The sequence below is a fragment of the Capra hircus genome, chromosome 7 (genome assembly GCF_001704415.2).
Source record: "Capra hircus breed San Clemente chromosome 7, ASM170441v1, whole genome shotgun sequence".
Lineage (NCBI taxonomy): Eukaryota > Metazoa > Chordata > Mammalia > Artiodactyla > Bovidae > Capra > Capra hircus.
In genome coordinates, this window is record NC_030814.1 from 69,246,380 (window position 1) to 69,258,165 (window position 11,786).

General features: G+C 37.6%; 1 protein-coding gene across 1 annotated transcript; it reads right to left on the minus strand.

Moving 5' to 3' along the window:
• LOC102168819 (olfactory receptor 49-like) lies at window positions 1-948 on the minus strand. Its single transcript, XM_005682845.2, has one exon. The coding sequence runs from the start codon at window positions 946-948 to the stop codon at window positions 1-3; it is 948 nt and encodes a 315-aa protein (XP_005682902.2).

Consider the following 11,786-nt stretch of genomic DNA (forward strand, 5'->3'; position numbering starts at 1 on the left):
TCATTTTTGAGATTTTAAAGATCTTAAATTTGTTAGCATAATCACATATTTATTGACACCATCTCTCAGGGAAACTTTCACTTTCTCATTTCGAAGACTGTAGATGAAAGGATTCAACATTGGTGTCACAATGGTATTGAGCACTGTGGCAAATTTGTTAACATCCATCACATTACCCTTTTGTGGGCGGACATAGATGAAGATGGAGCTTCCATAGTAAAGTGTTACTATGGTGATATGTGACACACAGGTGGAGAAAGATTTCTGTCGTCCCTGGACAGAGGGAATTCTAAAGATAGTAACAATAATATATGTGTAAGACACTCCTGTCAGGAGCAAGGAACCCAACAGCAACACAGCAGAGGAGACAAAGTCAGCCAGCTCAGCCAGAGAGATATCTGCACAGACCAACTTTAGTACAGGAGCACTGTCACAGAAGAAGTGATTAATTACATTTGGCCCACAAAAGGGCAGAGGGGCAGTTAATATTGATGAGACCAAAATTGACAAAAATGCACCTACATAAGATCCCAGAAGCAATGATATGCATGTTTGTTTGTTCATGATGATGGCATACCTCAGCGGGTGGCAGATGGCAACATATCGATCAAAGGACATAACAGCCAAGATGAAGAATTCTGTAGATCCCAAGAGAAAGTAGAAGAAAGACTGTGTAAGACATCCCACAAAGGATATTGCTTTGGTGAGGGAAAATGTGTTGGCTAACATCTTAGGCACTACCGTGGAGGTAATTGCAACCTCAAGGAAAGAAAGATTGGCTACAAAGAAATACATGGGTGAGTGCAGACGGTAGTCAACACACACCAAAAGGATAATCATGGTGTTGCCAATCAGAGATGTCATGTACATAAGCAGAAATGCAGAAAAGAGAAGAGTTTCTACTTCTTTCCCGTTCTGAAATCCTAGAAGAATGAACTCAGTGACCATGGTCTTGTTTCTTTGATCCATAATTTCTCACTTCCACCTGGCATAATGAAAAAAGAAGTTTATGATTGGCCTTTGTATCTAAATCTTGGAAATAATCCACATATAGATTTTAACTATATTTTCTTTTTATGGAAGAAAAACAATAAAAACAAATCATTATTTTTCCAGTGTATAAACATCTCCTGAGATAAACTGTGCCAAAGGTAAGAGTTCAAGTGTGAAATTCACTCATAATATTTGAATTAGTTCCACAATAAGATTATGATAAATATCAGATTGAAAGACCTGTGAGTTTCCCCTCATTGTAGAGAATTTAGTGAATTTAGTTTTTCACAAGTCTTGTGAACAGATGCATAGAGTGTCCTTTGGGATAAACCTATCAAGTGTCCTTAATCCATTCAGATGTAAAGCAATTCAGAGTGCTGGAAAAGTTGCAATGCAGTCTAGTTCTATATTATTATATATGTACAAATGTCTTTTAAAGCTGGCTTATCATTGAGAAGAAAAATGCTAAAATAAACAACTAAACATGATTACATAATACATTCATTACTTTTGAATTACAAGTTCCAGCCACTGTATTGTTAGATGGCCACTATAAAGTCAACTTTATGTAATTTCCATGTAGAATCACATCTTATAGCAAATGAGAAATTCACAGGTATTTAAAGAGTAAGGGAAAGGTTTAAATAAATGACTTGTCAATATTGCTTATATTTTTGTTAGAATTCAGAGAGACAGAGCAAATACTCAGCCAGGAGGGAGTAGAAAAATGAAACTTTTGAATTTTGAATATTCCTAAGAGAAGTAGTGAAAGCATAATTTTGTATTCTTCATACTAGAAAACAAGGACCAAAAGCACAAAGAAAACAGGACACTTGTTGGAGAGAAGGTGATTTTGCTGGATGGCTATGCTGATATTTTGGATAAGCAAAAATAAAGATTTGGATTGGGGATAATTTCAAATTCCAAATCATAAAACACATAAAATTTTATATTGATAGGTTATGAAAGGGCTACTTTTATATGTGGGAATTTTTGTTGCTACTTTTCAATAGACGTGATGGATGAGCCTGACAGAAGTGAACTAAAATTTACATAAGAGGATGAGAAATAAGACAATACCTTGTGTCTTTAAACCATTTTCTTCTGATCCTAAATGTTTATTAGCTTATTATTTTACTCACTTTTATTATTATCTATTTACTGCATAATGAGGAAACAGCTAAATATATAATTCATGTATGTTACACTTTTTTGAGTAAGAGGAATAAGTTGGACCAAAATTAAAGTTAAAGCACTATGATTCTTAACAATGACCACTCTTAATACAATAACACAAATTCAGTATTTAAATAAATATGAACTAAATTTGTCAATATGTACAGTGGTTTGATATGAAACACAGCAACCAGTTTACTTTCCTATAATCTTGCAAAGAAAAGGAAATATTGATGGATTTGATGAATAAGGAAAAAGTAATTGTGGAGTATATTACTTGAAAGAGGCTTTCTTGTGGTCTCATAAATGGTTGGTTTGAATATGAACAATTGATGGGCATCTCAAAGGCTATAGTGATGCAGGACAGAAGCTAAAGATTCAGGTGTTGTTGTTGTTCAGTCACTAGGTCATGACTGACTCTTACAACCCCATGGACAGCAGCATGCCAGGCTTTCCTGTCCTTCACCATCTCCTGGAGTTTGCTCAAACTCAATTGGAAACAATAAAGATTTATTCAATCAATTCCAAAATTTTGCTTTAAGCTTGTCTAAACAAAAAGAAGAGATAGAACAGGAGGAAATGATAGTTTTGGGGAAAACAAACAAAGAACCCAAAAGCAATGTGAGCAAAGAGTATCAATTTAAAAAGAATACGGTAAATTCTCACCTGACCTGGTGAAGCATACCTCAAAATTGTTACGAATGTTCAAGTGCATGGTTTCCAGGTATTCCTTCTCTGTAACTTCATGATTTTGTCTATGATTGGAATCATAGTTTACTTCCTTCTTCTGACAGCCTCAGAAAGTTAAAAAACAAAGTCTGGCGATTGCAACAATATTGATATGTGAATTTTTAAACACTTTGTTGGGGAATGAATGATTCATAACTATGAAGTGCCAGTGTATAGCTGTAGATTATTAGAACTTGGAAAAGGAAGGGAAGTCTGAGTTCATTATTTCTGCTTCCCTAAGGGCAGGGTTCCTACTAGTACAATAGTCTCCAGAGAATAATTTATTTTAAAAAATCCAATTAAAAGAAAAGTAAAAATGCCCCCAAATTAGAAAAGTGAGAACTTACAAACACAATTTCTATAAGAAACACATTAAACCCAGCAAAACCATTACAGATGCTTTGCTCAAGACTCAGTCTTTTAACTACTGTATAATGTCATGTACAGGCATCAGGTCATGAGAAGGATCTTGATATTTATCATTATCAGTAGCAACAGTGGCATAATCACCAACTACATTTATTGAATGCTATGTCCTGGAAACTCTTCCAAAAATTGTACTTTTATCTTTTTTAACTTCATAAAAACTATATGACATAGACCATATTGTTACATTGACTTATGCTCTTTCACATAATTAATAAATAAAAATGATATCAAACATCAGCCAATTTCACAAAATTAATAAACAAAAATTATATTAAAATGTAAATTTTGTCTAATATTAAAATTATTTAAAAAGAATGGGCACATGGGCTTCAGTGGTTGTGGTGTGTGGGCTCAGTTGCCTCATGACATGTGAAATCTTCCTGGACCAGGTGGACCCCAGGTTCCTTGCTTTGGTAGGTGTATTCTTTACCCCTGGAACACCAGTTGAATGAAGTCCCTATATACTGGCTTTAAGCAACTGAAGACCTTCACCACTCATCACACCTAAAGTTTCTAGAACCTCAGACACCTTTTCTGATCTCTTATTCTACTTAGTGTTTGTTTCTAGAACTACAGGGAGCTATAAATTGCAGTGGTATTTGCCTCTATTTTCCTCGGTCAGGAAGATCCCTTGGAGGAGAGCATGGCAACCCACTCCAGGATTCTTGCAAAAAGTCAGACACAACTAAGAGACTTAGCACATGGCACATGTTAATTTCATCAAAGTTATCATTAAAATGACATAAAGTTTATGCTGTATCATGCTTCCTTTTCAATATTTGTGGCATTTGTAGTGATGCTGCATCTAGCTTTAGAAACCCTAGTGTATTCACTCACTTTAACATTTCATTGATGTTTTTTTAATTTTCAACATTAAAATACAAATTTTGTTTACATTTTGTTTTTCCATATATATTTTTACTTTTCTACCAAAAGAAGTGACTGAAAATAGCACATTTTTAAACTTAAATTTCTGGTAGTCAATAATCTTACATGTATTTTACTGGACTTAAATCAATCTGCTAACATGGGTATAAAAACTCCAAGGGATAATCCATTTTATTCTTTTATTTTAAGCTTCTAAAGAATTTTTCAGTTTGTTGATCATGCGTGCATGTGTGCTTACTCTTGATCATACCCACTTTCAAACTCAAAGCCTACATTGACTAGTCAATTCATTTGCACATAACCACCTCTCTGGGGGAGGGGCCACAAGCCACAAAGTGCAAGCAACTCTAGAACATGGAGAAAGTGAAGAAATGAATTCTCCCTGTGGACTGCAGAAGGAAGACAGCCTGGCTGACACCTTGATGTTTAGGACTTCTGACCTGCAGAACAGTTTAAGGAAAAGACACCTGCAGCAAAATTTGAAATGATGGACAGCTTGACCTTGAAAAGATCTTGTGGTGATTTGAGATCCTGATGGCTCTCCAAAGGGTGAGGAGCCCTTTGAGAGCACAGTTTCCTTTGGTTGGCAGCAGAAGACTAAAGCAAAAAGTTTCAAGCACGAGAAGAATTTAATGAGATATCCTTAAGATGGCAGAGTATAAGGACGTGTGTTCATCTTCTCCTGTGAGAACTACAAAATTAAAACTAACTGCTGAACAATGGTTGACAGGAGAATGTTGGATCCCGCCAAAAAAAGATAACCCCACATCCAAGGGCAAATGAGAAGTCCCAGCAAGATGGTAGGAGGGGTGAAATCATGTTTAGAATCAAACCCCATACCCTGGAGAGACACTCCAGGGCTCAAACAAACCTTGTGCACACCAGGACCCAGAGACCCCACAGAGACTGAGCCAGAGCTGTGTGTCTGAGTGTCTCCTGAAGAGGTTCAGGTCAAGAGTGGCCTGCCTCAGGGACAGGGGCTCTGAGTGTACCAGACCTGGATATGGCATAAACACTCTTGGAGGAGGGCACCATTAAACCCAGCATAGAGCCATCATAACTTACATAGGAAAGGAGCAGTGATCCCATAAAACACTAACCCAGACTTGCCTGTGAGTGTCCAGGAGTCTCCAATGGAAGCATGGGTCAGGGGCACTTACTGCAGCACTGCATGCATGGGATCTTTAGAAGAAGAATTAAAGAGCCTCTTGATGAAAGTGAAAGAGGATAGTGAAAAAGTTGGCTTAAAACTCAACATTTAGAAAACTCAGCATTCATATCATGGCATGTGGTTCCATCACTTCATGGCAAATAGATGGGGAGACAATAGAAACAAAGAGATTTTATTTTAGGGGGCTCCAAAATCACTGCAGACGGTTACTGCAGCCATGAAATTAAAAGATGCTTGCTCCTTGAAAGAAAAGCTATAACCAACCTAGATAGCATACTAAAAAGCAGAGACATAATTTCTTTGCCAACAAAGGTCCATCTAGTCAAAACTATGGTTTTTCCAGTGGTCATGTATGGATGTGAGAGTTGGACTATAAAGAAAGCAGAGAGCCAACGAATTGATGCTTTTGACTGTGGTGTTGCAGAAGACTCTTAAGAGTCCCTTAGACTGCAAGGAAATCCAATCAGTACTGTAGCCTGAAGAATTCCTTGGACTGTGTGTACATGGTGTCACAAAGAATTGGAAGTGGTCAAACAGAAGATGGCAAGAGTGAACACTGACATTTTAGGAATCAGTGAACCAAAAAGGACAGGAATGGGTGAATTTACCTCAGATGACCATTATATGTACTACCGTGTGCAAGAATCCCTTAGAAGAAATGGAGTAGCGATCATAGTCAACAAAAGAGTCCAAAATGCAGTACTTGGATGCAGTCTCAAAAACAACAGAATGATCTCTTCATTTCAAAGGCAAACCATTCAATATCACAGTAATCCAAGTCTATGCCCAACCAGTAGTGCTGAAGAAGCTGAACTTGAATGGTTCTATGAAGACCTACAAGACTTTCTAGAACTAACACCCAAAAAATATGTCCTTCTCATTATAGGGGACTGGAATGCAAAAGTAGGAAGTTAAGAAATATCTGGAGTAACAGGCAAATTTGGCCTTGGAGTGCAGAATGAAGCAGGGCAAAAGCTAATAGAGTTTTGCCAAGAGAAGCACTGGTCATATCAAACACCCTCTTCCAACAACACAAGAGAAGACTTTACACATGGACATCACCAGATGGTCAATACAGAAATCAGATTGATTATATTCTTTACAGCCAAAGATGGAGAAGCTGTGTACAGTCAGCAAATGGGCTCAGATCATGAACTCCTTACTGCCAAATTCAGACTTAAATTGAAGAAAGTATGGAAAACCACTAGACCATTCGGATATGACCTAAATAAAATCCTTTATGATTATACAGTGAAAGTGACAAATAGATTCAAGGGATTAGATCTGATAGAGAGAATGCCTTAAGAACTATGGATGGAAGTTCATGACATTGTACAGAGGCAGTGATCAAGACCATCCTCAAAAAATGAAATGCAAAAGGCAAAATGATTGTCTGAGGAGGCCTTACAAATAGCTGTGAAAACGCCAGTCAGAATGGCTGTGATCCAAAAGTCTACAAGCCATAAATGCTGGAGAGAGTGTGGAGAAAAGGGAACCCTCTTACACTGTTGGTGGGAATGCAAACTAGTACAGCCACTATGGAGAACAGTGTGGAGATTCCTTAAAAAACTGGAAATAGAACTGCCTTATGACCCAGCAATCCCACTGCTGGGCATACACACCTAGGAAACTAGAATTGAAAGAGACATGTGTACCCCAATGTTCATTGCAGCTCTGTTTATAATAGCCAGGATGTGGAAGCAACCTAGATGTCCATCAGCAGATGAAAGGATAAGAAATCTGTGGTACATATACACAATGGAGTATTATTCAGCCATTAAAAAGAATACATTTGAATCAGTTCTAATGAGATGGATGAAACTGGAGCCTATTATTCAGAGTGAAGTAAGCCAGAAAGAAAAACATCAATACAGTATACTAACGCATATATATGGAATTTAGAAAGATGGTAACGATAACCCTGTATGCGAGGGAGCAAAAGAGACACAGATGTATAGAACAGTCTTTCGGACTCTGTGGGAGAGGGATAGGGTGGGATGATCTGGGAGAATGGCATTGAAACATGTATAATATCATGTAAGAAATGAATCACCAGTCTAGGTTTGATGCATGATACTGGAGGCTTGGGGCTGGTGAACTTAGATGACCCAGAGGGATGGTATGGGGAGGGAGAAGGGAGGGGGGTTCAGGATGGGGAACACGTGTATACCTGTGGCAGATTCATGTTGATGTATGGTAAAACCAATACAATATTGTAAAGTAATTAACCTCCAATTAAAATGCATAAATTTATATTAATAAAAAAGCTGTGAAAAGAAGAAAAGCTAAAGGCAAAGGAAAAAAGGAAAGATATATCCATTTGAATGCAGAGTTCCAAAGAATAGTAAGGAGAGATAGGAAAGCCTTCCTTAGTGATCAATGCAAAAAAAAAAAAAAAAGGAGGAAAACAATAGAATAGAAAAGACTAGAGATCTCTTCAAGAAAATTAGAGATACCAAGGGAATATTTCATGAAAAGATGGGCCCAATAAAGGACAGAAATGGTATGGACCTAAAAGAAGCAGAAGATATTAAGAAGAGGTGGCAAAAATGCACAGAAGAACTATACAAAAGAGATCTTCATGAACCAGATAACCATGATGGTGTGATCACTTGTCTAGAGCCAGACATCCTGAATGTGAAGACAAATGGGCCTTTGGAAGTATCACAATGAACAAAGCTAGTGGAGGTGATGGAATTCCAGCAGAGCTATTTCAAATCCTAAAAGATGATGCTGTCAAACTGCTGCACTCAATATGCCAGCAAATTTAGAAAACTCATTAGTGGCCACAGACTGGAAAAGGTCAGTTTCCATTCCAATCCCAAAGAAAGGCAAGGCCAAAGTATGTTCACACTACTGCACAACTGCACTAATCTCACATACTAGCAAAGTAATGATCAAAATTCTATAAGCTAGACTTCAACAGTGCTTGAACTGAGAAATTCCAGGTGTTCAAGCTGGATTTAGAAAAGACAGAGGAACCAGAGGTTAAATTGCCAAAGTCTGATGGATCATAGAAAAAGCAAGAGAGTTCCAGAAAAATATATCTTTCTGCTTTATTGACTATGCCAAATCCTTTGACTATGTGGATCACAACAAACTGGAAAATTCTGAAGGAGATGGGAATACCAGGTGGGAATACCACCTGACCTGCCTTCTGAGAAATCTGTATGCAGGTCAAAAAGCAACAGATAGAAATGAACATGGAACAACAGACTGGTTCCAAATCAGGAAAGGAGTATGTCAAGGCTGTATATTGTCATCCTGCTTATTTAAATTATGTGCAGAGTACTCATGAGAAATGCTGGGCTGAATGAAGCACAAGCTGGAATCAAGATTGACAGGAGAACTATCAATAACCTCAGATATGCAGATGACACCACCCTTATGGCAGAAAGAAAGAAAAACTAAAGAGCCTCTTGATGAAAGTGAAAGAGAATAGTGAAAAAGTTGGCTGAAATCTCAACATTCAGAAAACTAAGATTATGGCATCTGGTCCCACCAGTTTATGCCAAATAGATGGGGAAACAACAGAAACAATGGCTGACTATATTTTGGGGGGCTCCAAAATCACTGCAGGTGGTGACTGCAGCCATGAAATTAAAAGATGCTTTCTCCTTAGAATGGCCAAGTTATAACCAACCTAAAGAACATATTAAAAAGCAGAGACTTTGCCAAAAAAGTTCCATCTAGTCCAAGCTATGGTTTTTCCAGCAGTCATGTATGGATGTGAGAGTTGGACTATAAAGAAAGCTGAACACCAAATAATTGATGTTTTTGAACTGCGGTGTTGGAGAAGACTCTTGGGAGTCCCTTGGACAGCAAGGAGATCCAAGCCGTTCATCCTGAAGGAAATCAGTCCTGAATATACATTGGAAGGCCTAATGCTGAAGCTGATACTCCAATACTTTGGCCACCTGATTGGAAGAACTGACTCATTGGAAAAGACCCTTATGCTGGGAAAGATTGAAGGCAGGAGGAAAAAGAGATGACAGAAGATGAGATGTTTGGATGGCATCACTGACTCGATGGGCATGAGACTGAGAAAGCTCTGGGAGTTGGTGATGGACAGGGAAGCCTGGCATGCTACACTCCATGGGGTTGCAAAGAGTTGGACACTACTGACAGACTGAACTGAACTGAATGAATGGGAGTATTATTTCAACTATTTTTGGGAAGGGGTGGAGATTTCAAGGATTTGGGCCACCTCCCTCTCCTTGGTCTTTTAACAGTGCTGTGGAACTATCATGGCACCTCTGGGTGTGTCATTTCATTTGTTGATTGAGGACTAAGGTCTAGTCTTGTCTGCCATCTTGGTCTCGGTTTTTATTGTGTCCTTGGGGTATGTCATTCTTTCAAAAGTTGTGCTGTGCCCCTTTCCCTCCTGTTACAGCCTGATGGGAGTTCCCTTGTATGTTATTTGTCATTTTTCCCTTGTTACTTTTAATATTTTATCTTTGTCTTTAACTTTTTTTAGTTTGATTACTATGTGTCTTGGTGTGTTCCCCCTTGGGTTTATCCTGCTTTGGACTCTCTGTGCTTTCTGGACTTGGTTGATTATTTCCTTTCCCATATTAATGAAGTTTTCAGTTATTATCTCTTCAAACATTTTCTCAGGTCCTTTCTCTCTCTTCTCCTTCTGGGACTCCTATAGTGTGAATGTTAGTGTGCCTACTGTTGTCTCATAGGTCTCTTAGGCTGTCTTCATTTCTTTTCATTCCTTTTACTCTATTCTATTTTATCATATCCCCAGGCTTGGAAGCCTGTCACTGGCATTCAGATCCTATCCAACAGTGGGAGAACTTCTTTGGTGTTATTGTTCTCCAGTTTGTGGGTTACCCACCTGGTTGGTATGGGATTTGATTTTACTGTGATTGCAGCTCTCCTACCATCTTGCTGCAGCTTCTTCTTTGTCTTTGGATATGGGGCATCTTTAATTGGTGTGTTCCAGCATCCTTCTGTAGATGGTTGTTCAACAGCTAGTTGCAATTTTGGTGTTCCCACAGGAGATGAGCACATGTCCTTCTACTCTGACATCTTGAATCAGAAGTCATTACAATCTAATCTAAATTGATAACAACTTAACTTTAAGCTCAGCATATTTACTGCCTTCTAAAATTCATGACAATGTATGGCAAAACCAATACAGTATTGTAAAGTAAAATAAAGTAAAAATACATATTTAAAAAAATAATAAAATAAAATATTTTTTGTATTACCATTCATATTTCTTTATTGTGCCCTTATTAATTACTATAGCTACAACTTTATTGAATACTTTTGTCTTTTAATATTTATACTACAGCTAATAATGATTTTATGTAACCATTACAGTATTATGCAGAATGTGCTTATATGTTTATATTTACCTTTAAATTTATACAGTCACATGTTCTCATATTACTACCTAGTTTCCTTTTATTTCAACTTGAAAACTCTGTTTTGCATTTCTTGTATGGCAGCTTAGTAGTGATGACATTGTTAAAAATATTTAACTTATTTGCTAATCTTTTATAAAAAAAAGTCACATTTTTCAGTATTTGGATTGAAATTTACTTAGGTATCACAAAAATGAATGTTTGCATTACACTTTTGTCTCAAGGAATTTGTATACATGAAAGTCTATCACAAATGAACACTAATTAAATTCCAGCTAACTTATTATGCTCTTTTTACCAAAGTATAAGTAAACTAGTGTTTAGTTGGTTAAGTCATTTTCTGTGTGCTACATTGCATGTACAAATTGAAGGCTTTGACTCTATGATATTGATTGATTGGTTTCACTCAACAGAATCAAGTATTTGCTAGTATTAGGAGAAAATATGACTAATATCTCACCATTAAAAAGGCAAATATGTCTTTTTTTATTTCGAGAAACTAATAAAAATATATTTGTGCTGCAGGACTTACCAAGTGGTGCTAGTGGTAAAGAACCCGACTGCCCATGCAGCAGAGGTAAGAGACACGAGTTTGTTCCCTGATCCAGGAAGCTCCCCTGGAGGACCGAATGGCTACCCACTCCAGTGTTCTTGCCTGGAGAATATCATGGACAGAGGAGCCTGATGGGCTAAGGTCTATAGGATCTCAAAGAGTCGGACACAACTGAAGTGACTTAGCACATACATGCTCTCTATGAGTGACATTACCAATACCTGGGAACATGCTAATTACATATATTCTTTTCTGTATCAGCTCAGTGGGTGATAGGATAAGTATGTTCCTTAAATACCTTCTTACTAATTATGGGGACTCTTGATTACATGCCACTATTTGAATTTTAGCTCACTAGGCTCTTCATTCCATGGAATTCTCCAGGCAAGAGTGCTAAAATGGGTAGCTTTTCTCTTCTCCAGAGGATCTTCCAGACCCAGGGAAGGGATCCAGGTCTCCTACATTGCAG